This window comes from Pocillopora verrucosa, chromosome 9 (genome assembly GCF_036669915.1).
Source record: "Pocillopora verrucosa isolate sample1 chromosome 9, ASM3666991v2, whole genome shotgun sequence".
NCBI lineage: Eukaryota > Metazoa > Cnidaria > Anthozoa > Scleractinia > Pocilloporidae > Pocillopora > Pocillopora verrucosa.
Window position 1 is genome coordinate 19,436,523 of NC_089320.1, and position 25,781 is coordinate 19,462,303.

Below are 25,781 nucleotides of genomic sequence, written 5' to 3' on the forward strand. Positions count from 1 at the left end.
TCTCGTTCAGTGATATGTGTATCCTCAACATATCTCGGGGTTACGCATATCGCGGAAATCGTAGTAAGTGATATGTGTATCCCTTGGTAAAGCAAGCGCTGTTGTCTTTCTAGCAAATTACTAGCTAAGCTTATATATGGCTAGTAAGTGTATTATTGATTCCAAATTGACAGACGACAGCGAGTTAGTCAGGGGATACACATATCACTGCGATCGCCGTTCAGTGATATGTGTATCCCCAATACATCTTGGGGATACAATGTGGATACGCATATCGCGGGCAATAGCAGTCAATATGTGTATCCCTTGGTAAAGCAAGCGCTTTTGTCTGTCCAGCAAATTACTACCTAAGCTTATATATGGCTAGTAAGTGTATTATTGATTCCAAATTGACAGACGACAGCGAGTTAGTCAGGGGATACACATATCACTGCGATCGCCGTTCAGTGATATGTGTATCCCCAATACATCTTGGGGATACAATGTGGATACGCATATCGCGGCAATCGCAGTCAATATGTGTATCCCTTGGTAAAGCAAGCGCTTTTGTCTGTCCAGCAAATTACTAGCTAAGCTTATATATGTCTATGGGGCACATGTTTTCTTTGAAGCTCTAAAAGGCCCGGGTGCAAAGCTTCAGTGTTTTGTGTATCCCTACCAGGGGTACACATATCACTAGTGATATGTGTGCGGGGGTACACATATCACGGGGGTACACATATCACTGTGACAGCGGAACTGAAACCATCATATGCGCAACGATCTGAATTAGAGCTGCGCAGATTTCCAGATGTAAACAACACAGTGGCTAACGTTCTTTCCTGAGGCAGCGCTGTAATCAAATGCGATGGACTGAGCGGAAACTGTACATTTATCCACTTGATCTGCTCTTAGATATGTAAGATGATATTTCAGGTACGGTCAAGCGAGGGTGTGGTATTGCCTGTGGAGGTTTTTGCGCCGAAAACGTACACGGACCAGACTGGTATGTCCTTCAGTTGCTTTTTCTTATTTAAAATTTTTAACTTGGAAGGACTAGAGTGCGTGTTTGTTTTCGAAACTATCGTCAGTTTTACATCCGGTTTTAAAAGTTTCAAAAGTTCTTACGGTACAAGTTGATATCTGGATCCGGTTTAAGCCGAGTTATTTATGTACACGTCAACAACCGTCGTTACACTTTGTTTTGGTTTCGCCTTTTGTTTCCAATGGGTCACAAGCAAAGCCTTTTATTTTCCAGGGTTGGAAACTGCTCATGTGAGAACCGGAAGTTAGTGAACAAGAGAAAAAAAAATTGAATGACCATTTGTTTTATTTCAAAGAGAATTTATCGATACAATAAGTTAAACTATTACTTTTGGCAGAAGAGATTGGAAATACTATCAATCTCGCCGAAACAATCAGGGTGTAATTGCTGTTAATGTCTCCCAATAGGTCTCACTTTATTAAATCTGTTTGTCTTTATCATTAATAATATGTTTCTTCTTTCTTTAAAACAGGCCACCTTGGCTGATTTTCTAATGAGAATTCCAATGTGATTGGTTCAGCTATGGAACCATTTGCGCGGGACAAGGGTGAAGGAACAAAGAAAGTAATTGTAGCCAGTGACAGTGCTCGTAATCACAGTCTTAGAGCAAGATCATCAAAGAGCTTAAGCTCTCAGAGGCACAATAAAAACCGTGCAAAAACCTACAATGGATACCACATTACTAACAGCAATACATGGCAGAGAGGCCCAGTAAATCTAACAGCAGGAAATGCCAGCATGGAGAAAATTCCTTTGGGACACTACAGAAGTGGAAACAACTCAAACAATTTGTACCCTGGCATACACCTTGATCATTCCAGTAACTTTTCATCAAACTCTAGAATTGCAAAGTTCAATGCAACACTTTTTTCTTCAGCCTCTCATCTTACAAATCAAGGATCTGATATCGAGGAAGCCATGGATATTGATCACCAGGAGATGAATGATGAAGGTGTTGGCTTTGAAGGAAATAGTACATCTGTTTTACAAGAGGGAATTAATGCTTCCAGGCAGTTGGGAGCTCCAGTAGAAGATCAACCTTTGGAACACAAGATCAAAATAGTTGTTGGTGAATCTTCCTCTTCAGGTGAAAAATCAAAGGTAAGTATCAGAGACAATAAGATTGTGGGATATTTTGAAAAAGTAATTACACAGTAAGTTTTAATTGAGGTAGTCAAAACTATTCTTGCATTCCAAGACCACCCAATTTTCTTTGGCAAATCATGACACCAGTTTCAAACAATCATAGATCATTTCATTATTCCATGCCAATTACAGCAAGGTTAATCTGTTGACATGGCTCCTTTGTTTATGTTTAAATTTAGTTATTTCCATCACCACACCAATAAATGATAACTGAGAATTTCATTGAAGGCACAAATTAACTTGGTTATACTTTTTTGCTAAGAATGAATTGACTAATAAGCAATTTACACCTTAATTTGAATTAAAACAAAGAATGCACCAGTGTTATAAGGTGTTTTATGACCAGTAAATAAATATTGGTTACACTAACTCCCATAAATGACTAAGAAATAATTTTTCCTTACAGTATGAATACAATATCAGGCAGAGTGAGTATAACAAAAAATATTAATTAGGGGATTATCACCTGATCGTACATCAAATTCTCAGAACAAACTGTATAAGAAATGTATGACAGATTGTAAGGAGAATTTTTATTTTAGATATTGGTTGTGAATGGGTTAAAATTGTCTTATTTTCCTTACCTATTAGGAACCAAAGCAAGAAATTCAGATAGCAAAGCAGAAAAAAGAGGTAAAGGAACAGAAGCTGCAAACACTGAAAGCTGCTCCGACTGTGTCAGTGAACCGGAAGAGGCCAATTTACATTGTCCTTCATGTGGGTAACATTCAGATTGGAGAGTTTACAGGAAAGGCATCAGCTCCAGTAAAGGTATGTATAAGGCAATGAGTTTGTTAGGGGTACTTCATATTTGATTTACAAGTAATTACTGGTAATGCAAAGAAACAAAGTGATCATGGTCCTTACTGCTTTTACTCCCGAGATCTTTTAAGAAATTCTCCTTACTATATGCCATACAATTCTTATGATAATAATGCCAAGAATTAGGTATCAGATCAACTTATAATTACCTAATTAATTGATATTTTTCTTCTGCTCATCATTCATCTGCTTGGTACTCTACATGTATTGTGAGAAGAGATTCTGTCTTGGTCAGTCATGGTAGTTTAAGTGTTAACCCTTTCACAGCCATGATCTCATCAGTAATTCTACTAACTGCCTGCTATACAATTTTCTTGATGTGAGTGAAGATGTAAGAATTTATTATTGGATCATCTCACAATCCCCTAATTTAAATTTTTCTTTATTCTCGCCATTTGTCTGCTTCATATTGAAAGGAGAAATTCTGTCTTGATAACTCATGGGAGTTGAAGAGATAGCACCCTATCATATATAATGATAATGATAATGATAATGATAATGATAAGGAATTTATTTAGCGCTAAAACAATAAACAATATTCAGAAGCACTTTACACAAGTTAAAGTTCTATACTAATTAAAATATTGCAATCTACCATGCACTATGAATTTTTTTCTATTAAGAATTTTTAAAATACTGGGGAAAAATTGCATGAATGCCATGATTTGAACAATTGATACTAATAATTATTTATTAATAGTTGTGATTGAGTGATGAAGTACTTGCAATTTTTTTTAATAGATATATGCAGAGAAAATTTTCATAGAAATGGAGACAAATGAAGGTAAACTCACCCTCTTTACTATTTTGTCATAAGAGCTGTGATTTGGAAAGTGCATGCTTCTCACACAAATAAAGCCCTCAAGGTAATTTATCCAATGTGTTTATGCTTGATTAGGAATTGGTTCCAAAACTGTTTCACACCACTTCAGAATTCCTTGTAAAGATTTAACAGAATGCAAGGTAAATTACTAATGTTACTTACTGGTATGCTCTGATTTTTCTAGTATATTCCTTTCCAGTACAGTTTTCAAAATTATGACAGCTAGTGGCTTCATTATTTTTATCATCAGTATTTTCATTAATAGACATATACTAAATGCTTCTCATGCTGCACAGTAGCATAAAGTGATAGTCTCAGCCACTGTTTGTTCTTTGTCTTTCGATAGGCAAGTTTTGTGGGTTCCCCTTTACTTCTTGTTGCCAGACCAACGCCTGCTGGGGCAGCTGCCATTTGTGAAAAATGTAAGGATCAAGGAAAATTTCTAGACCCTGAAAGTCAAGGTATGCCAGCTGTCATATATAGAGAATGATGCAGAATTTATTCATTTATCCTTGATTTTTGATCCTCAAGCCTCAGTTCTCAACTGTCCCTTCAGGGGTTTTAAAGCAGTTCAACGACTGCCAGCTACTCGATAACATGTCGCTGGTTGTTTTGGTCAAAATAATTATCTTTAAGCCCTTAATGAACTTTTCACAGTCACTTACTTCTGCAAAGTCTGATGCCTACTTCAAACCTTTTTGAAACCCCTGCCTCTGATTGTCTATAGGTTTGTAGGATTGAGTTTTGAGTCAAAACTGTCAACTTAGTTTTGAATGATACTATACATCAATTATATTTTGTACCAGATACAAGAAAGAGGGACATTGTTCTGGTGATGAATTACAAAGTGATACCGAGAGACACTAAAGCTGACTTAATTGAATTGGTGGGTTTTCTATCATTGTTGTGTTGCACAATAATTAATAAATAATTATTTCTAATTGTATACTCTAATTCTATATCTCAGTGTGTTTAACTGATGATCCAAATTTTGTGACTCAAGGTTTAATGCCTCTTTCTGCTAATGCTTTTACTTAGCATTCAATTACCAATCAAAAAATCACTTACAGTCACTTGCTTTGACTGGGGAATGAATGTATAGTTTCTCCAGAGCTGGTAAGATATTAGTCAGAAAAGCATTTAGCTGAGAAACTTACTCTTCCAACTTCCAAACTGAAGAGCAAAATTGATTGTAAATTCTTCTGCCATATTTCAGTTTCAGAACCGTTTTGCTGAACAGCTATCGTGGAGTGAGCTGAGGTATACAGAGGATAAACATTGGCTAAATATTTCATTTAACTTTAAATTTGGGAGGGAGAGTACATGTATTTCTCCATAAATGTTGTAAATGTTTCCTGATATTGCTCCTCTTTAACTCAACAGCACACAACCATCTTTGGAGTTGTTCTAAAATAATTCTACCAGAATGGTCACTCTTAGGGGCTTTTTCAACAAATAAGAGAAAAAGAAAGCTGTAGCTTGGAAGTTAGCTATTAGGTAGTGCAGCAAGGAGCTGCTAGAGATGGGCAGGCTAGAAAGCCTCCGCCCTGCCCTTTTCTCCCCTTCAAATGCACCTATGAACATCAACTTGCTTGCCCTTCCCAAGAAAAATAATTGAACATTTTTGTACAATGGGAGTGTTCAAAAATTGCTTTTTTTGTTGTTATCCCAAGTTTAAAGGAAGCACAGGAATTTTTCGACAAGAAGCAAGATGTTGTTGTTCCATGTGAACAGCCACAAAGTCCACATCCACCAATCACAGGAGGCCCAAACACAGAAGGCTCAAGCACAGGAAGCCCAAGCACAGGAAGCCCAAGCACAGGAAGCCCGAGCACTGGAAGCCCGAGCACTGGAAGCCCGAGCACAGGAAGCCTGAGCACAAGAAGCCCGATCAATTTAGAGCAAAGGAAAATACTAACACCCAAAGGTACTGTTGTATTCTGTTATTAAAATAATCCGTGTAATTAAAGTACTCTTCGTGAAGAACTCTTTTAGTTACATGCCGCGAACTTGGGAATCTGTGTAATTTAGTTGAAATAGTTCCGTTTGTTTTGTGTTCATTCATGTATATAGCTTATTCATTTTTTATATCACTCTCGTACTTTTTGCGTATTTCGGAATCAAGTTATGAAAACCTTTTAAAGTCTTTCATGGTAAAACGTCATCTCTACTCTGCTACTCTGCATGTTGCAGCACATGCACTGAGTTGCAGCCATGACATGTACATCGTAATAAAGGCTAAGAATGCATGCAAGATGGAATTGCACAGGTGCTACACATTGACCTGCTTCTCTTACATGTAGTATGATGCAACTATAGGTCTTGTTATTCATCCTGGATAATTTTAGGTTACCGCCCCTTCTCCCTCCCCCCCCCCCCACCCCCAACCTCATTTTTTGCTTACGTACCAATATATATATGTGCTTGGACTTAAACGACCCTATTTACTTCTTTTTTTTGTTAGCACTAGATAATTTTTTATGTTCATTTCTTTACGCAGGTAAAAAGCATGCTCGGAAAAAGCTTCTCACAAATGAAACAAAGTCTCCTCCGGTGAGGAATTCTTATATCGTGTTTCGTAAACTTCCTTTGTGTGTATAAATCATTGAGGAAGAATTGCAATAATAAGACCAGGGTCGTAAAAGGAGCCATTAGGTTAATCAATGAATATTTTGAGGGAAACCGTTACAGTTATCAGAATGTCGATTCTTTTTCGGGGGAATGGGGTAGGTGCGGTCACCGACGTGGAAAAGTGATGAAACAATTGTACATGGCAGTTTACCCTTAAAACTGAAAGGGTGACGTTCGTCAAAAAATAATTGGTTTTTTTCTTTTGTTTTTGTTTTTTTTTCATACAGGCCAAGGAACCAGTATCTCCCTCTAGTGGTGTAAAGCAGGCTGAATCGGGATGTCAGGCGGAAAAAAATGACTTAGCAGAAAACGCCATACTAACTCGGAGTAGACGAAGGAAGGCGTCAGAGGTCCTTAACATGGACAAACCTGAAACAACTGGTTTTGAACCTGTCAAGCTGGACATTCTTCTCCATCATACAAAAATGCAGTCGCAAATCACCTTACTGGATCAGCACAGCAAGGAGCAAAGGGAGAACTTACAACAACACCAGAAGCTGCTTGAAATAGAAAGGGGAAAGCTGCAGGAAATGGAGGAAGAGAAAGAACGACAACTCGGGCGAATGAGAGACTTGGAGATAAGTTATTCCACCGATAGAGAACGTCTTCGAGTCTTAGAAAACACTGTAGTGGAAAAGGATCGCGTCTTAGCACAACAAGCTGCTAATTTAGCTATGATTAATAATGAACTAGAACGAGAGCGTGTTTCGTTGCGACAGCTTCAAATAGAGCTCGAACAAGAGCGTGAAGCGGGTTCCCATTTGCGCAAAGTTCAAAATGATCTTGTTCGTGTTCGTCGAGCGCTGGATGAAGAGAAAACTGTGCGCGACATGAGAGAGCAGCAACTGAGGGAGAAGGAGACAAGCTTGCTCGAAATACAAAGAACACTGAGTGACGAACAGCAGGAAAGATTAAGGCTGGAAGAGGAGCTGCGGCAAGCGAGAAATGCCTGCACCCAGCTGGAGAGAAGTCTGGAAAGTGAACGGTTGTCGAGTCAGTCCAGTCAAGAAGATATTCAAACAAAGCAGGACACTATTGCTGAACAGCTCGATCTTTTACAGCAGGAACGCGAGGAGAAGAGAGATCTGGAGGAAAGGTTAAGGAACCTGCAGATTCAAGTGGACGAGGAGCGAAGCAGGCGTATCTCAACGGAGAGAGAACTAGATGAAGAAAGAATGATTGTGCAACAGAATAGAGAGACCATGGGGCGAGAGCGCGAACAGTACGAACAACGAATCCGAGAGAGTGAACGAACCGCGTCCGAAAGCGAACGTCGACTGCGAGAATTGCAATCAGCGGTTTCTGTGGCGCAAGACGCCTTAGCCGAATATCGTCGCCTTGAGCCACGTGACTGGATTATTCGAAGAGAGGAAGTAACTCTCACTGAAAACAGTTTGGGTGTAGGGGCCTGGGGAAAGGTTTACGGAGGAACGTTTCGCGGTTGTCAAGTCGCGGTGAAACAAATTCACGATCTTATTCTGTCACCGCATAATCGCAGACTTTTTGAGCGTGAAATGAGTATCGCATCACGATGCCGACATCCTCACCTGCTACAGTTTATTGGTGCGACGAATGATGATGGCAGCCCTTTGTTTATAACCGAACTACTCGATACGGATTTGAGGAGAGTTTTAGAACAGCGGGCTCTGCACCAAGAGGAGATCATCTGTCTCGCTTTGGATGTCGCCAAAGGACTCAACTATCTCCATCTTAACAAACCTTTCCCCATCATGCATAGAGACATTAGCAGCTCAAACGTGTTGCTATGGAGACGGGATGACTGTTGGAGGGCAAAGCTTTCAGACTACGGAGCAGCAAATTTCATGCGCCAATACATGACAGTCAATCCAGGAGCCAGAATTTACGCTGCTCCTGAGGCCCTTACTTCCCAGCAATCTCCAAAGGTAAAGATGTGTACGTATTATTAATAAAAGTTCCTCGCGGAACCTTAGATCCCTATTCGAAGTTTGATCAGTGTTTTGAGCTTGTTATCAGCTGCATGTATTTTCATTGAGTCTCCCTTGTTTTATATCAATGTCCTCTACTTTTGTGCAGTAATGCCTGTTACTTCCCGCTTTTGTGGAAAATCTATTTTAGGACACCTCTAATCATGAAGTTAGACTCAGACACCTACTGAGTGCTCCTGTTACCTTTAGTATCTGATATATTCATTGAGAGGGACACTCCTATTCTGAGACACTTTCTCTAGTGACGATTTAATCCCTTGACTGAAAGTCCCACTTAACATCGTTACGACTACTTCACCTTCCAGGCGGATGTGTACAGTTACGGTTTACTGCTATGCGAGATGTGCATCAGAGAGCTTCCGGTTCCGCAACAGATCCATCAACAAATAGGCCTGGTAACGAACGGTGTTCTCCGAGAGCTCATCATGCGGTGTGTCCTAACAGACCCTGAAACGCGTCCCTCCGTCAGTGACGTCATCGCGGTGCTAACTCAGCAATCGGAGTCCATACGAGCGCTGGGACTGGTGTCGTTGAATGGAAGAACAGCTACTTTATGAAACCTTATTATGTCTTCGTTCTCACGAACTTGTTAGAGTAACTTTGAACTTTGGTGTAACACCGGTACAATTTTCTTGGAGGGAAATCTGTACGTTTTTTATTGTTTTAAATATCTTACCATCTTATTTAAACGTTGAGTTTATTTATGATTTCAAGGATTTTAATACCAAAAAAAAGTGAAAAAAGAAATAAAAAACAAAACTTATTATTTATCATGATGAACTCATGCGTCATAGAAAAGCCAAAGAAATGTCGGTGTGATTTTATTTGATCACGCTTCGTTTCGGATCCAACAGGTGCTTATGCAGGCTATGTAGCTTTAAGCAATGGCTGCCATTATGTGGGGTGGTTTGCGAAAATGATGACGCGAATACTTGAAAAACCTGGCCGCATTTCACTCCAAGACCCATTGAACTATTATGTGGTTGAAAATGCCGATTTGAGTGGCTATACCCAGTTCTTTTTGTATTCAAGAGGTTTATTTCACAAAAATAGAGAAAAGTGGAAAGTGGGTGGAAAATGAAGGCCATGACATCAAAGGAAGTGGTCTTGAAGGTAAAAATATTGAGTATTAAGTGTTGTTATCACCTTGTGATTGCCTTGTTTTCTTACCGATTACGTAGCGTGTATTTTGAGCACGATATGCATAATTTAAACTTGAGCAAGTCTTTTGTCCGTGACAAGTTAACCATGCAGTTTGACAACGCAATGCCAATAATAATTAGCATTTGAAACAATTATCAAAGGTTTAACAAGAAGCGACTGAAGTGAACTTTCCCTAAACGTTTGCACCTCGGTTCTAAGTCAGTTGATGTGCATCTCGACAAGTTGTAAAGATAACTTTTGATAAATCCCTCACACGAGCGAGTGATAAAGTTAAAGGATGTGTTAGCAACGTCAAGTGAGGGTTCTGTTAGTTGCTTTCCGCGTTACAAACCTGTGTCTTCAAAGAATCTAAATTTCGACTTCCGTAGTAGATTGAAAGGAATCAGACATGGGGAATACGGTAAGTTTCTTCGTTTTAGATCTTCAGTGTCATATGATTCTTTAAGTTTGCAGCCACTAACGGTTGTATTTGATAAACGTGCTTGAAAGAGGTTTTTTACCGTTTCCGCTTTACCGTTTTTACGCTCACGAAAAGCAGTTTGATGCTCGTACGATGGACTCGTTGTAGATGGTGACAGAGTTGTGAAGGGTTTACAAGGGAACTGAATCTCAGCGACTAACCGAACATGAAATTTTATGTTTATTACTTCAATTCTGCATCGAAATTACTTTAGCCATGACGAGTAGCTGTTTTAAAAACTCATCCGCTGACCAGTGGCTAGCTAATACTGTTTACATCTAAGTTAGAACTGTTCTTGAGAATTTTACTTGCACGAGTACTTCTCTTATAACTACACCGTCCGAAGATACATCATACCAATGTTTACAAAGAAGGGATCATAGATAGCATGAACTTGTTAAGATAATTGGTGCTTCTTTGAAACGAAAGAATGCAAAATTGACTGTGGTAAAAACTATGTTATTATTAGTGAAGTGTCGAGGGTGAGGCATGGTTGTTCGTGCGTCATCGCCGAAAGCCAATTGCTTGTCCCCAGCCCCGCCAAATTCAGTCATTAAGCATTTATCCTATGACGTCTAAGTCTTTAAAATTTCGAAATGATGCTTGAACCTGAATAGGATGCGATTACATCGTAAGCAGACCGCTTACTGGAAAACTTGAACACGATGAAACCTTATCCCTTATGTCTTCAAGTCAGCAATGGAAATTCGTAATTCATGGACTAACGCGACTTATTTTCCCATTTCTCTCTTATTCCACACCAAGAATTCTCGTCCTCGAAAAATGTTTAAATGATAAATATGAATTGCGGGTGTGGAGTCGCACAGCTGTTTCCAAGTGGGCTTACATCAACAGCCCCACATTCCCCCCCTTCCCCCCTTCCCCATTCCTCCCCCCCCCCCCCGCCTCAAAAACGTCCTTGCTTTCAAGAGGGTTTTTCATAAGATTGCGTGAACGGAGCCTTAATTTTGAAAACGGTTGGTGGATGTTTAGGATTTCACAAATTCAGTGAGTTCAGATAAGTGTTACATGCTCTTACAAAAACTTTATCTTTCAGAGCATAAAAGAACTTGAACAAATTGGAGAAGTCATCCCAGAATTCAGCTCACAGGACTCTTCAGATGTCGAGAGAACTTTACAAGTTGTTGGAAACGAGGATGACGAAAACACGGTATCTAATAAAGAAATCCCAGCATGTGACAATTCTAAGGCCAAAGCCAGACCAAAGAAAGAGAAAAAGCGAGATAATTTGAAAACGGAGAGCAAAGCTGATCAAGAACTTTCCGAAACATACCTTGAAGAGCACATTCCCCGTAAAAAGAAGGCCATGAAAGCAAAGATTAAACATTTATTGATAGAACTGCATGGAAAAGATGAAATTCTTTCAAAAGGAAAGGAAATTCTTGAACGTTTGACTGTTGAACGAGAATTTCACTTGGAGCGCATTGAGGAAAAGGAGCAGGTCATTGAAGGCAAGGAATTTGTTATCCAGTCTTTTCAAGAGAAAATGCAAACATTTATTCAACGAATAGACGAAAAAGAGTCAGAGCTAAGAGAAAAAGAACGATTATTAAATGAAGCGAAAGATCGAGTTGAGCTGTTACAGAAACAGCTAGCCGAACAAGAGGAGATAGTGAAAGAAATGCAGAGCACAATAGAAAATTTGGATAAGCAAACGAAAAACGGCCATCATTCCAGAGAAGCATTCAATGCTGACTTAGATGTTAAAGTTGAGTTTGAGTCCCTCAAGAGAGAAAATGAACGCTATAAGCTACAACTGCAAGAAAATCTTAGCACTCTAAGAGAGAGAGAACGCGAGATAAACTCTTTAAAGCGTGAAAAGGAAACAATTCAAGAAGAGAAAAGAGATTGCGATAAGATCAGCCTTGAACGAAAGTTTTCAGTCGATCGATTAAACAGAGAGAAGGAAAGAGGCTTGGCATATCTCGACCAGTTAGAGATAAGACTAAAAGAGAAGGACCAGGCAATGCAGCAAGCTCGAGATGAGAGTATTGAACTCCGAGATCAACTTAAACGCAAAGATAATTTGCTTTTGGAGAAGGACAGGACTTTGGAAACGTTAGAAAACTCGAGAAAAGGGACGTCTGACCGATTGGATAGACTCGAGAAGCAATGGCAGGACGAGCGCAGAACACAACGAAATGCGTATGATGCGTTACGTGACGAGAAACGTGCGTGTGAAGAACGTTTGCAGCGCGCTCAAGTAGATGTTGAAACATATCAAAGACGTAACCGTGTCTTAGAACGTGAAATTGATAGAGCGCGTCAAACTACTGACATATTCCGTGGAGATCAACCATGGATCATCCCAAGAGAAGAAATCAAACTCTCCGATAAGGTTCTTGGTACAGGCGCGTGGGGAAGAGTCCTTGAAGGGAATTTTCGAGGAACAAAAGTGGCAGTGAAAGAAATCCACGAAATAATTCAATCAGCTCATAACAGACTCCTCTTTGATCGCGAAATCACGTTTGCCACTTTAGTGAGACATCCATGTATTTTACAGTTCTTAGCTGTGGCTGATTACCGTACCAGCAAACCCCTCTTAGTGGCGGAACTCATGGACATGTCCTTGTCTCAACTTGTTAAAGATGAGAAAACCTTAGGCAACAGATACATCAGGATACTGGCGCTTGATGTCGCTTATGGTCTGAACTACCTTCACTGCTTTCGACCCAATCCCATACTGCATCGTGACGTAAACAGCGGGAATGTCATGGTTTGGCGCCAAGGTGACAAGTGGCGCGGGAAACTCTGCGATTTTGGGTCAGCGGAGTTCATGGGAAGCAAGATGTCAGAGAATCCGGGAAATCCGTTTTACTGTGCTCCTGAAGCAAACAGTTCTAGACACTGCCCCAAGGTAAAAAATGTGATAACAATTATGGAAAATTTACCCGTCTAGTCTCTCCATTATCTAGGTTTTATCATATAAAAATATCATAGAGAAGTGCGTTCATAAACATCAGTGTCTAGGATTTCTTATTCCGAGTTTTTCGGTTTGAGGTAATTAGACAGACAATAACAGTCGCTTTTTATCCGGACTGAGTCAAAGAGTAGCTTAGCGAAACCCACGTAGCAAAGCTCGTCAAACCTGTCGACTAATTATTTGGCTTGACAATTTTTTCCCAACCCTGAAATCTTTTTCTTGCAATTAATAATTTGTTTTGGATAAAACTGCAAAGAAAAAAAAAACAGACAAAATCGGATCAGTTTCAGTATCTGAGCAGCTGCGCGCCTACTCCTCCCCAAACTCAACATTAACCCCATCTTGTTATCTTATCAAATGTTTTATTGGGTTAGGGGAGGGGTAGGCGGGCAGTTGCTCAGATACTGACATTGATCTACAACTCTTCATGTTTGCTTCCCAACAGATGGATGTGTACAGCTTTGGTGTTCTCCTCTGTGAACTCTGCATCAACCAAACACCTAATCCTGCTGAAAGAGAGCGACAAATTGCACTGATGTGGAACAAGGACCTGAGAGAGTTGGCTGAGCAGTGCATCACACCATATCCGCTTACACGATGTACCATGACTGATGTCATCAATGTGTTAGAGCCTATGACCACGTGAGACATTAGAACTAGGATTTTAAGTCTGAGATCATCTTACATGTTTCGCACGTGATTGAAGCTTCCGTGAATTTTATGAAGTGTTCGTTCGAGCAACGATACCTTGTAAAGTAAATTGTCAGGGATGGTATGGAGTTGTTCCTAGGCTGTTCCTAGAAATATCGATACTTCATAATGATAAAGTTGACGATGAATATTTCTTATCGTTGTTACTTCCACTCAAAAATCAAATATTAAGCAAAAGAAACAAGTTTAAGTGCCACCTAAATATAACATTCCGTGCAACTGATTATCCGAACAGGAACCCATACCCTAAAATGTAGTGTTTAAATTTTTCTAGCTAAAGGAGGTACGCATATGATAAAAAAAGAGAACGGTCCCTCTTGGTTCATCCTCTCCTATATGGATAATGTAATGGTTGTGTGGCGAGCTTTGGCCCATCCACCTACAGACCTTACTGAAAAGATTACTGTCAGTTCTGGATCATGTTTAATACTTTGGGCAATCAGCCTTTATCTGCAAAACTTCCACACTTATCTAGGACATGTTACAAACTTAATATTTCTAAGTACATCGTAGGACTGATCCAAACACTACGCGGTTATTTTCTACAGAGGATCTAATTAGTGGGAAGTGGGTCGGGTTGCTCTAGATTAAAAACATTTCAAAATATGCACTGTTAATATGGTGAATTCCTCTGAATTGTTTTGATTTTCACTTGGTATTTAGTTGGTTCTTTTGATGGATTATCGTTGCTGGCTCGTGTGTTGCAGGGGAGTATCTTTTTGATTTGCACGTGCAGTGTAACATTGCCTTGATCTTCTGCCTGAAACGTTCGTTGAGCAGCGCGTACACGAAAGGATTGGCAGAAGAATTAACCATAAACATAATGTCAGAAACGACGTTGGAAGCTGAACCAAACACAAGAATGTTATAGTGAATCAAGACGTAAATAAGAAGGCCTGTGATCCAACAGACTCCAAAGATAACACTAACAGTGATTACACTCAATGTGACTCGTTTGCGCACTCTCAATATTCCCTGAAAAAGAAGAGTGTAGTCAGAATAGAATGAACCACTCGGTTAACAGCTCCCCACTAAGTTGTTTTATGAATTATAAGCCTTACAAATATGCTAAGTTATTCTTAAGTGTTTAACCCACCACTGCATAATAACAAAATCCCTACGAACGCGTAAAGCACCATGTTATTTTCTGCGAGTCGAAGCTCAAACGGTAACGTCAGAATTCTCGGTAGGACCGTGCAGATATTATGTAGGCGAAGGAATAATATCTCAACCCCTTTTTGTTAGAGCGTCATTGATGCGGACCTGTGAATGAAGTTGTTTTATACCCAGTCCAAGACCCTCTCCTCTTTCTTAGCATCGCACGACGCAAGGATGAAAAGAAATACGCAAAGAAAATGAGTCGACCCAAGAAAACGCAGCCAACGATGATCTTTCACCGTTTCTTCGCTGATTACTTTCCACCCGCGTGACCGAGTTAGCTGAGCTATTTATCTTTTTCTGTGATACGAGATGAACTGTCTTAAATCATTATTACCTTGTGCCTACAAACGACTTCAAGGTCATCACGTGGCTTAAACCACAATTCATAAACGACCCTCGAGTATAAGCCGATCATCAGTGCAAAAGGAATACAGGCCAACAGCACAAGCCATGAGATGTTATTCGCCGCATCCATCCAGTCTTTAGGCAAATTCAACCGACAGTTTCTCGTTTTCTCATCAAATTTTGTAACCAAGAAAGTTGGTAGGTTGGCTGCCACTGCAAAGATCCAACAAGCAGGAATGATAACCTGAGATATCAAAAGATGTTGAATCAACAAAACGTTTTCTATTCCTAATCAGTGCTATAAGGAGAAACTTTTAAAATTTCGGTGCAATTCTTTTTTAGACAAAAGATCCATTACAATGGCTCTATACATTGAACCCTTCAACCCTTAGAAGTGTCTAGCATGTAATTTCTCTTTACAATGTCAGCCCTGAATCCAACATCAAGGTCATGAGAATAAAGGAAATGATCAGAAGAAGCTCTTGATTGCTTAGGGTGATGGTCTCAAATTCTTCTTGTCAGCACCTTGGAATCTGAATAGAGAATAGTGTAGAAAATGTGCATACTGATGTTAGGTGGTTATTAATGGCCGATTCTGAGTACGCTACACTTTTGCTTCTTGCCGGTTCATTGGCATTTCTTTCTCTGAAGGGGGCGCCCATACTCATAAACTGTAAACTTCTGAGCTCGATTTTAGTACCCTTATATTGTGATCACATTTCTATTCTGTCACCTTCAATGTATTCTTGGTAAGTTTTCCTTTGCCACTAACAGGACACCTGACGGTATAGTAACGTTCAAATGCTATTACGACCAGAGTAATGGTTCCAGCCGCCGCCCCGACCCAGGCCACATTACCAGCGGTGAGCGCTTTGCATAAAGCTGAGCCAATGGTCCCATCAGGGTGGGTGAACGTTAAAATGCGATTCGGAACTTGGAAAACCGCGAACGTGATGTCTGCTATAGCTAGGTTGACAAGCAGCCAATTAAACGGAGTCCTATAGAATGAATATGATATTCAAACAATATTATTCAAACAATACCAGCAAAGCTTCAAAGAAGTAAGATGCAAAAAAGAAAAGGAAAATGAGGATTTGCTTTCACACGAATAGACGGTAAATTCAGGAGAATAAAAGAGCATATTAACTGCGAAAGGTAGATTTCATTATTCGTCAAAAGCATAAGAATCCCCGCATGCTCATTTCTGCCTCGTGATTTCCCATGTGAAAGGCACTTATGATAACTTCTCACTGCGCATGCCTTTATGCTTATATCGAGCTGGAAACGCAATGGAGCATTACGTGACCTCGTTCCCAAGCCCTCTATCTTCCTGCATGCCATTACTATGAGGACCTTGGAGACGAAATTAAGCCTATAACTGAGGTACACACGGCTGAGTATTCTTTAACAGATACAACATGCCTCATATCTCGGTTTCTCTTGACGACCCAACAGACCAAACAGTTACCACTGATGTCCACAATAATGAGTATGGCCAGTGCGGTTTTAAAAGCAACATCAGATGACATGACGGAAGGTTGGCAATACTATTGAGCTACAGAGGTTACTGTGTCTGAAAACTGAAAAAAAAAGTTACAAAAATTTTTTTGTGCGCAACCATGAATAGGGTTTACTAAGAAACCTAAAATCTTATTAACCCCCTTTCATATAATTTCCTGACGAAAACTGGTTTTTTCAATCAGAAATTCATGGTATACACATCTTAATAAATTCCTTGTTACTGTATATGTCTGTTCCTACAATTTATTTTCCCTGTCTCCTTCGGGAACAGAAAAGTTCGGACGACCACCAATAATAGATTTGAGTCCTCTGTATAGTATATGACTCAGATCTTGATTTTAATCGCAATTTTATAACTTGAATATCCGATTTAGATAAATTCAAAAGACGAACTGAATACAGACGTGATCTTTTGTGACTCACGTTCAGAAAACAATAGTATGAAACAGCATGATCAAAACAATCAAAATTTACTTTTTTCTAAGCTCAGGTTGGTGCATTGCAACTTCTGAGAATTTCCGGTAGAAAAATAGAATATGTCATAATCATTTTTCTAATCAAATGTCAATCATACTTTACATAAATTGTTGGATAAACTGTCAATAGGCAACAACACCTTAATTTATCAACGAAACTTTCCTCAATGAATAAAGAATAAGGATTCGATCACGAACTTGATCTTACGTTTCCCAGCAACACGTGCGTTTGCTTTAAAAATCGTCACCGCAGATAGAGGCCTCCTACAGCGCATTCAGTGACTGCAATTATTTCAGCACGTTGTGTGCACTCTAAGCTCGATACTTAGAGCAAGTTTCAGTGAGTTAAGACGTCCAACACTCAAACCTTCATGATTTCCGCCTAAGCTACACTTGGCCGTATTGAAGAAACATTTTCCATTTGCCGATGATTCCAGTCAAGAAGAAAATTCAAAAGAATAAGATATGTAGTATATGCCCGATAAGGAAACGTAAATTAAAAACTACGAGAACGTTTTTCTTTCATAATTGTCAAAACTGAAGTAAGTATCGTTCAGGAATCACAACGTCAACTCGCAGGTAAAGAGCAATGACTTTCATGGGGTGCTGTGGATTTTACAACCGATCACGTACAAAATTCTGAGGCAGTAATTGCTAGGAAATGAAGTTAAATTGAAGTTTGAAGTGCTCACAAAAAAAATTAATGTACAACTAAGACATGGCTTTGATCTTTAATTCAAAGTGATTTTTGTAAGTGTGTGTGTGTGTTCGTGTGTGTGAAAAAGCTTTAAACAAAAAAAGTTAAATGATAAAATGAACAAAAGAGAAAGAAAAGTGCCAAGCTTCGATCATAAATTAATTATTTGTGCCGCCTGAATGTAAATATTAAATAGAGAACATTAATAAGTTGGCGGAGATTGTTAAATGTTTCAATCCAGGTACAACCCAAACGTTGATGAAAATTCTATTCCCAGATATCAATTCCGTTCCTCTTGCTCTCATGAAAAACAATTTCTACGAACATTAAGATAAAGATCATTAAGAAATGTAATATTTTGAAGACAGAGTCATATCCTGGAAACGCAAAACGCAACTGAAAAAAAATATTGATTTGAAAATAAACTGCCAAGTCACAGAATCTTTCTTTCGTTTAGAAAAAATACAGAATATAACATCATGTCCCATATATCTGATGAACCCGTGCGAAAAAGTCTAAATTGTATAAAAGTAAAATCCTGATAAACTATTCCAAAGCGCTTGTTAGGTGGCAATGGATAATCTAAAATAATGAACCGATTTTGTGCGCAAGATACCTTGCCAGACTTTGGCACAAATTTAAGGATTTCCTTTTGAAAACCTATAAATCAAGCTACCCGAAAAACAAATTTATAGCATCTAATGACTTACAAACCTGAATTGTCTCTACGTTGAAACTGCAACCCACGGTTGTTCGAATCTTACTTCATCCCTGTCTTCAAGGAAAACAATTTTCATTCCAAAATAGAATTAGGTATGTTCACACTGGACAGATGAAGTGTACCTGTAAGTGACACAGTGAACCCTCGAGCAAAGTTAAGAAGTTGTTGGAGCCAGGGCACTCATCCAATAAAAACGCGAGAGACTAAGGCACCAGTCTTAATTTACCGCCTAGCTGTGGGGGGAGGGAGGTTGGGGGATTTTGGTCCTGTCACTTTACTTGATGCCTTCCCCCCTCATAAGGCTCTCGATGATCTCATACCCAGACCTTTCACGGTCTACGGGATGGGCAGTTTTTTTCTGTCTCGAAGGAGTTTCACTGTTCCACTGTTCACGAGGATTAAGGTCACTGTTTGTGTATTGGGACTGAGCGCTGAGAGGGCGTATTCGTCGGCGCATTCGGCTTTGGGGAAGTTTCGTAAATCACCTCAGAAAAAATTGCTGGAAAGAGTCACGAGGATGATATGAACGGAAAAGAAACACGTTTACAATCAAACCCAAACTAGTGGTTACATATTTGGTTTGCACAGGGAAGAAAAATAATACAAATTGTAGATAGATTCATCCTCCAGCATTTTGTTAATCAAAAACATCTCTTTTAGTGGGTGGAAAATGAACATTAAAGGAAGTGGTCTTGAAGGTAAAAATATTGTCACCTCTGGCCAGATTTTAAGTGTTTTTATCGCCATGTGATTGCCTTGTTTTTTCTGGTGAAGCTCTCACACGAGCGAGCGATCAAGTTGAAGGATGTGTTAGCAACGTTAGGTGAGGGTTTTATCAGTTGATGTCCACGTTGCAAGCCTGTTTCTTCAAAGAATCTGAATTGCGACTTTCGCAGTAGATTGAAAGGAATCAAACATGAAGAATACGGTAAGTTTCCTCGTTGTAGATCCTCAGTGTTATGTGATTCTTTAAGTTTGCAGCCACAAACGGTTGTATTTAAAATGAACGTGTTTTAAAAAGGTATTTACCGTTTCCGTTTTAGCTAACCAAAATTTAACTCGCGCTACGCTCGCAAAAAGCAGTTTGATACTCGCACTATAGACTCGGTATAGATGGTGACATAGTTGTGAAGGTTTTATATGAGAATTTAATCTCAGCGACTAACCCAACATGAAGTTCTTTATTTTTGTTATTTCAATTCTACAACCAAATTGATTTAGCCATGACGAGGAGCTGTTCTAAAAACTCATCCGCTGACCAGTAGCTAATACTGTTTGCATCTAAGTTATAACTGTTCGTGTGAATTTTATTTGCACGAGTACTTCTCTTATGGCTACACCGTCCGAACATACATAGTACCATTATTAAAAAAAAGATACGAACTTGTCAGGGTAATTCGTGCTTCTCTGAGACGAAATAATTCAAAATTGATTGTGGTGCTTCTTTGAAACGAAAGAACATAAAAATGACTGTGGTAAATCCCATGTTATTCTTAGTGAAGTGTCTAGAAGAGGAAGGGCCCAACAAGGAATATTTAGCTCGAGGAAGCGGCATGGTTGTTCGTGCGTCAGAAGTGAAAGCCAAATATTTTCCCTCCGGCCCCACCAAATTCAGTCACCAAGCATTTATCCTATGACGTCTAAGTCTTTAAAATTTCGAAATGATGCTTGAACCTGAATAGGATGCGATTACATCGTAAGCAGACCGCTCACTAGAAAACTTGAACATGATGAAACCTTTTTCCTTATGTCTTCAAGTCAGCAATGGAAATTCTTAATTCATAGACTAACGCGACTTATTTTCCCGTTTCTTTCTTATTCCACACCTATAGAATTCTCGTTCTTGGAAAATGTTTAATGATAAATATGAATTGCGGGAGCGAAGTCGCACGTCTGATCGACTGGATAAACTCGAGAAGCAATGGCAGGACGAGCGCAGAACACAACGAAATGCGTATGATGCGTTACGTGACGAGAAACGTGCGTGTGAAGAACGTTTGCAGCGCGCTCAAGCAGATGTTGAAACATATCAAAGACGTAACCGTGTCTTAGAACGTGAAATTGATAGAGCGCGTCAAACTACTGACATATTCCGTGGAGATCAACCATGGATCATCACAGGAGAAGAAATCAAACTCTCCGATAAGGTTCTTGGTGCTGGCGCGTGGGGAAGAGTCCTTGAAGGGAATTTTCGAGGAACAAAAGTGGCAGTGAAAGAAATCCACGAAATAATTCAATCACCTCATAACAGACTCCTCTTTGATCGCGAAATCACGTTTGCCACTGTTTGTCAGGGATGGTATGGAGTTGTTCCTATGCTGTTTCTAGAAATATCGATACTTCATAATGATAAAGTTAACGATGAATATTTCTTATCGTTGTTATTTCTTCTCAAAAATCAAATATTAAGCAAAAGAAACAAGTTTAAGTGCCACTTAAATAAAACTATAAACACATGAGCAAGGGAGAATGAGGCGCCTAACTTTGCGCTTCAGTATGTACATCATTCCGTGCAACTGATTATCCGAACAAGAACCCATACCCTAAAATGTAATGTTAAGTTTTTCTTGCTAAGGGAGTTGCGCATATTTTAAAAGAAGAGGACGGTCTCTCTTGGTTCATCCTCTCCTATATGGACAATGATTTCATGTAATGATTGTGTGGCGAGCTTCGACCTATCCACCTATAGACCTGGATCATGTTTAGGACTTTGGGCAATCAGCCTTTATCGGCAAAACTTCGACACTCATCTAAGACATGTTACAAACTTAATATTTCTAAGTACATCGTAGGACTGATCTAAACACCACGCGGTTATTTTCTAGAGAGGATCTAATTAGTGGGAAGTAGGTCGGGCTGCTATAGATTAAAAATACTTCAAAATATGCACTGTTAATATGGTGAATTCCTCTGAATTGTTTTGATTTTTACTTGGTATTTAGTTGGTGCTTATGATGGATTATCGTTGCTGGCTCGTGTGTTGCAGGGGAGTATCTTTTTGATTTGCACGTGCAGTGTAACATTGCCTTGATCTTCTGCCTGAAACGTTCGTTGAGCAGCGCGTACACGAAAGGATTGACAGAAGAATTAACCATAAACATAGTGTCAGAAACGGCGTGAGAAGCCGAACCAAACACAAGAATGTCATAGTAACTCAAGACGTAAATAAGAAGGCCTGTGATCCAACAGATTCCAAAGATAACACTGACAGTGATTACACTCAATGTGACTCGTTTGCGCACTCTCAGTATTCCCTGAAAAAGAAGAGTGTAGGTAGAATAGAATGAACCACTCGGTTAACAGCTCCTCACTAAGTTGGTTTAATAATTCTGAGCCTTAACGATAGGTCATATTATTCCTAAGTGTGAAACCCACCACTGCATAATAGCAAAATCCACAGGAACGCGTAAAATATCTTGTTATGTTGTCTGCGTGGGATATTGGGAAAGCTGGGTGAGCGAGTTGAAGCTCAATCGGTGACGTCAGAATTCTTGGTAGGACCGTTCAGATATCATGTAGGCGAAGGAATGATATCTCAATCGCATTTTATTAGAGCGTCATTGGTACGGATCTATGAACGAAGTTGTTTTATACCTAGTCTAAGACCCTCCCCTCTTTCTTAGCTTCGTACGACGCAAGAATGAAAAGAAATACGCAAAGACAATAAGTCGACCCAAGAAAACACAGAGAAAGATCTTCTTTCACTTTTTTTTCGCTGATTACTTTCCACCCGCTTGACCGAGTTAGCTGAGCTATTCATCTTTTTCTGTGATACGAGATGAACTGTCTTAAGTCATCATTACCTTGTACCTACAAACGACTTCAGGACCATCACGAGGCTTAAACCACAATTCATAGACGACCCTCGAGTATAAGCCGATCATCAGTGTCAAAGGAATACAGGCCAACAGCACAAGCCATGAGGTCTCATTCGCCGCACCCATCCAGTCTTCAGGCCAGTTCCACTGACAGTCTCCTGTTTTCTCATCATATTTTGTAACTAAGAAAAGAGGTATGTTGGCTGCCGCTGCAAAGATCCAACAAGCAGGAATGATAACCTGAGATATCAAAAGATATTGTATCAACAACACGTTTTTTATTCCTGACTGGTACTATAGGATTTGCAGTGCAATCTTTTTTAGACAGAAGACCCATTACAATGACCCTATACATTGAGCTCTTTAACCCCTACGGTGTCTAGCCTGTAATTTCTCCTTACAATATCAACCCTGAATCCAGCATCAAGGTCATGAGAATAAAGGAAATGATCAGAAGAAGCTTTTGATTGCTTAGGGTTAAGATATATCAAATTCTTCTTGTCAGCACAGTAATACCGATGTAAAGCTGTAAACTTTTGAGCACGAGTCTAGTACCATTATATTGTGATCACATTTCTATTCTGTCACCTTCACTGTATTCTTGGTAAGTTTTCCTTTGCCACTAACAGGACACCTGACGGTATAGTAACGTTCAAATGCTATTACGACCAGAGTAATAGATCCAGCCGCCGCCCCAACCCAGGCCACATTACCAGCGGTGAGCACTTTGCATAAAGCTGAGCCAATCGTCCCGTCAGGGGGGGTGAACGTTAAAATGTGATTCGGTACTTGGAACAACGCGAACGTAATGTCTGCTAAAGCTAGGTTGACAAGCAGCCAATTAAACGGTGTCCTACGGAGTGAAGATGATATTCAAACAATATTATTCAAACAATACCAGCAAAGCTTCAAAGAAGTAAGATTAAGAAGAAAAGGAAAATGAGGATTTGCTTTCTCACGAATAGGCGGTAAATTCAGGATAATAAAAGAGCATATTAACTGCGAAAAGGGGATTTCACTATTCGTCAAAGGCATAGGGATCCATGCGTGCGCATTTCTACCTAGTGATTTCCCATGTGAAAGGCGCTAATGATAACATCTCACTGCGCATGCCTTTCCGCTTGTGTTGAGCTGGAAACGCAATTGAGCATTACGTGACCTCGTTCCCGAGGCCCTGTCTTACTGCTTGCATTTACTATGAGGACCCTGAAGACGAAATTAAGCCTATAACTAAGGGACACACGGCTGAGTATTCTTTAACAGATACAACATGCCTCATATCCCGATTTCTCTTGACGACCCAACAGACCAAACAGTTACCACTGATGTCCACAATAATGAGTATGGTCAGTGCGGTTGTCAAGGCAACATCAGATGACATGACGGAAGGTTGGCAATACTATTGAGCTACAGAGGTTACTGTGTCTGAAAACTGAAAAAAAAAGTTACCAATATTTTTTTGTGCGCCTCTATGAATAAGGTTTACTCAGAAACCTAAAATCTTATGAGCCCCCTTTCATATAATTTCCTGATGAAGACTGGTTTGCTCAATTATAAATTCATGGTATACACATCGTAATAAATTCCTTGCTACTACAATTTATTTTCCCTGTCTCCGTCGGGAACAGGAAAGTTCGGATGACCACAATTAATTGCGACTAAACTGATTTTAATGGCAATTTTATAACTTAACGTTTCCCAGCAACACGTGCTTTTACTCTAAAAATCGACAACGTAGATAGAGGCCTCCTACAGCGTGTTCAGTAACTGCAATTATTTCAGCACGTTGTGTGCACTCTAAGCTCGCTCTCTAGAGCAAGTTTCAGTGAGTTAAGACGTCCAACACTCAAACCTTCATAAAATACACTTGGCCGTATTGAAGAAACATTTTCCATTTGCCGAGGATTCCAATCAATAAGAAAAACCAAACAAATGAGACGTAGTATATGCCCGATAAGGAAACGTAAATTAAAAACTACGATAATGTTTTTCTATCATAATTGTCAAAACTATTGTAAGCATTATTCAGAAATGACAACGTCAACTCGCAGCTAAGAGCAATAAATTTAATGGGGTTCCGTCGATTTTACAACCGATCACGTACAAAATTCTGAGGCAGTAATTGCTAGGAAACAAAGTTTAATTGAAGTTTGACGTGCTCACCAAAAAAAAAATGTACAATTAAGACATCGCTTTGATCTTTAATTCAAAGTGATTTTTGTAAGTGTGTGTGTGTGTTCGTGTGTGTGAAAAAGCTTTAAACAAAAAAGTTAAATGATAAAATGAACAAAAGAGAAAGAAAAGTGCCAAGCTTCGATCATAAATTAATTATTTGTGCCGCCTGAATGTAAATATTAAATAGAGAACATTAATAAGTTGGCGGAGAATGTTAAATGTTTCAATCCAGGTACAACCCAAACGTTGATGAAAATTCTATTCCCAGATATCAATTCCGTTCCATTTGCTCTTATTAAAACCAATTTTTACGAACATTAGGAAAAAGATCATTAAGAAATGTAATATTTTGAAGAAAGCGTCATATCTTGGAAACGCTCGACGCAACTCGAAAAATATTGATTTGAAAATAACAATGCCGAGTCACGGAATCTTTCTTTCATTTAAGAAAAATACAGAATATAACATCATGTCCCATATAACTAATGAACCCGTGCGAAAAAATCTAAATTGTATAAAAGTAAAATCATGATAAACTATTCTAAAGCGCTTGTTAGGTGGCAATGGATAATCTAAAAAGAAGGAATCGATTTTGTTCGCAAGATACCTTGCCAGACTTTGGCACAAATTTAAGAATTTTTTGTTTTGAAAACCTACAAATCAAGCTACCCGAAAAATGAATTTATGGCATCTAATGACTTACCAACCTGAATTGTCTTTACGTTGAAACTGCAACTGACGGTTGTTCGAATCTTACTTCATCGTAATCTTCAATGAAAACAATTTTCATTCTAAAATACAATTAGGTATGTTCACACTGCACAGTTGAAGTGTGCTTGAAATAAATTTTAAGTGCTCTGAACAGGTCTCGTTACATCTGATTGGCTATACTTAGTTACCATGGAAACCTCAAACCTGTAAGTGACGCAGTGAACCCTCGAGCAAGGTGAAGAAGTTGTTGGAGCCAGGGCACTCATCCAATTAAAACGCGGGAAACTAAGGGACTCGTCTTAATTTACTGACTGGCTGTGGGGGGAGAGAGGTTGGGGGATTTTGGTCCTGTCACTTTATTTGATGCCTTCCCCCCCTCATAAGGCTCTCTATGGTCTCATACCCAGACCTTTCACGGTCTACAGGATGAGCAGTTTTTTTCTGTCCTGAAGGAGTTTCACTGT

The 25,781-nt window shown here is 39.4% G+C and overlaps 4 protein-coding genes across 5 annotated transcripts; 2 read left to right on the forward strand and 2 right to left on the reverse strand.

The window, feature by feature from the left end:
• Positions 1 to 785: 785 nt before the first annotated feature.
• Positions 786 to 9,184, forward strand: LOC131793720 (uncharacterized). The gene is made up of 12 exons (XM_059111192.2): positions 786 to 985; positions 1,497 to 2,125; positions 2,762 to 2,941; positions 3,734 to 3,776; positions 3,891 to 3,955; positions 4,162 to 4,276; positions 4,622 to 4,701; positions 5,032 to 5,075; positions 5,489 to 5,742; positions 6,316 to 6,368; positions 6,674 to 8,350; positions 8,719 to 9,184. The coding sequence occupies exons 2-12, from the start codon at positions 1,547 to 1,549 to the stop codon at positions 8,968 to 8,970; spliced, it is 3,342 nt and encodes a 1,113-aa protein (XP_058967175.2). The 5' UTR covers positions 786 to 985; positions 1,497 to 1,546; the 3' UTR covers positions 8,971 to 9,184.
• A 528-nt stretch (positions 9,185 to 9,712) lies between these two features.
• On the forward strand, positions 9,713 to 14,298 carry LOC131793679 (trichohyalin-like). The gene is made up of 3 exons (XM_059111127.2): positions 9,713 to 9,977; positions 11,095 to 12,915; positions 13,427 to 14,298. The coding sequence occupies exons 1-3, from the start codon at positions 9,966 to 9,968 to the stop codon at positions 13,625 to 13,627; spliced, it is 2,034 nt and encodes a 677-aa protein (XP_058967110.2). The 5' UTR covers positions 9,713 to 9,965; the 3' UTR covers positions 13,628 to 14,298.
• Positions 14,254 to 18,752, reverse strand: LOC136276720 (allatostatin-A receptor-like). Its single transcript, XM_059111129.2, has 5 exons — positions 18,607 to 18,752; positions 16,621 to 16,778; positions 15,932 to 16,196; positions 15,188 to 15,442; positions 14,254 to 14,667 (listed from the first exon to the last, which is right to left on the reverse strand). The coding sequence occupies exons 2-5, from the start codon at positions 16,725 to 16,727 to the stop codon at positions 14,341 to 14,343; spliced, it is 954 nt and encodes a 317-aa protein (XP_058967112.1). The 5' UTR covers positions 16,728 to 16,778; positions 18,607 to 18,752; the 3' UTR covers positions 14,254 to 14,340.
• Positions 18,753 to 20,990: 2,238 nt separating this feature from the next.
• LOC131793680 (QRFP-like peptide receptor) lies at positions 20,991 to 25,424 on the reverse strand. Of its 2 annotated transcripts, none has more exons than XM_059111132.2 (5): positions 25,310 to 25,363; positions 23,706 to 23,863; positions 23,020 to 23,284; positions 22,417 to 22,671; positions 20,991 to 21,867 (listed from the first exon to the last, which is right to left on the reverse strand). In XM_059111132.2, exons 2-5 carry the CDS (start codon positions 23,810 to 23,812, stop codon positions 21,541 to 21,543), a joined length of 954 nt encoding a protein of 317 aa, XP_058967115.1. In that variant the 5' UTR covers positions 23,813 to 23,863; positions 25,310 to 25,363; the 3' UTR covers positions 20,991 to 21,540. The 2 variants fall into 2 exon arrangements, with proteins under 2 accessions (XP_058967115.1, XP_058967113.1); XM_059111130.2 differs by having other exon boundaries at positions 20,992 to 21,867; positions 25,314 to 25,424.
• Between the last annotated feature and the right edge of the window lie 357 nt (positions 25,425 to 25,781).

What these genes read in the sequence shown, in the direction of transcription:
- LOC131793720 (XM_059111192.2), top strand. Translation starts at nt 1,547, where the DNA reads ATGGAACCATTTGCGCGGGACAAGGGTGAAGGAACAAAGAAAGTAATT. An exon ending in TCTAGACCCTGAAAGTCAAG is followed by an intron (nt 4,277 to 4,621) that starts GTATGCCAGCTG and finishes ATTTTGTACCAG; the next exon opens with ATACAAGAAAGAGGGACATT. An exon ending in ATGAAACAAAGTCTCCTCCG is followed by an intron (nt 6,369 to 6,673) that starts GTGAGGAATTCT and finishes TTTTTCATACAG; the next exon opens with GCCAAGGAACCAGTATCTCC.
- LOC131793679 (XM_059111127.2), top strand. An exon ending in GTTCTAGACACTGCCCCAAG is followed by an intron (nt 12,916 to 13,426) that starts GTAAAAAATGTG and finishes GCTTCCCAACAG; the next exon opens with ATGGATGTGTACAGCTTTGG.
- LOC136276720 (XM_059111129.2), bottom strand. Translation starts at nt 16,727, where the DNA reads ATGTCATCTGATGTTGCTTTTAAAACCGCACTGGCCATACTCATTATT. An exon ending in AAGAGAAACCGAGATATGAG is followed by an intron (nt 16,197 to 16,620) that starts GCATGTTGTATC and finishes TTCATTCTATAG; the next exon opens with GACTCCGTTTAATTGGCTGC. An exon ending in TTACCAAGAATACATTGAAG is followed by an intron (nt 15,443 to 15,931) that starts GTGACAGAATAG and finishes TTGATATCTCAG; the next exon opens with GTTATCATTCCTGCTTGTTG.
- LOC131793680 (XM_059111132.2), bottom strand. Translation starts at nt 23,812, where the DNA reads ATGTCATCTGATGTTGCCTTGACAACCGCACTGACCATACTCATTATT. An exon ending in AAGAGAAATCGGGATATGAG is followed by an intron (nt 23,285 to 23,705) that starts GCATGTTGTATC and finishes TTCACTCCGTAG; the next exon opens with GACACCGTTTAATTGGCTGC. An exon ending in AAGTCGTTTGTAGGTACAAG is followed by an intron (nt 21,868 to 22,416) that starts GTAATGATGACT and finishes CTTCTTTTTCAG; the next exon opens with GGAATACTGAGAGTGCGCAA.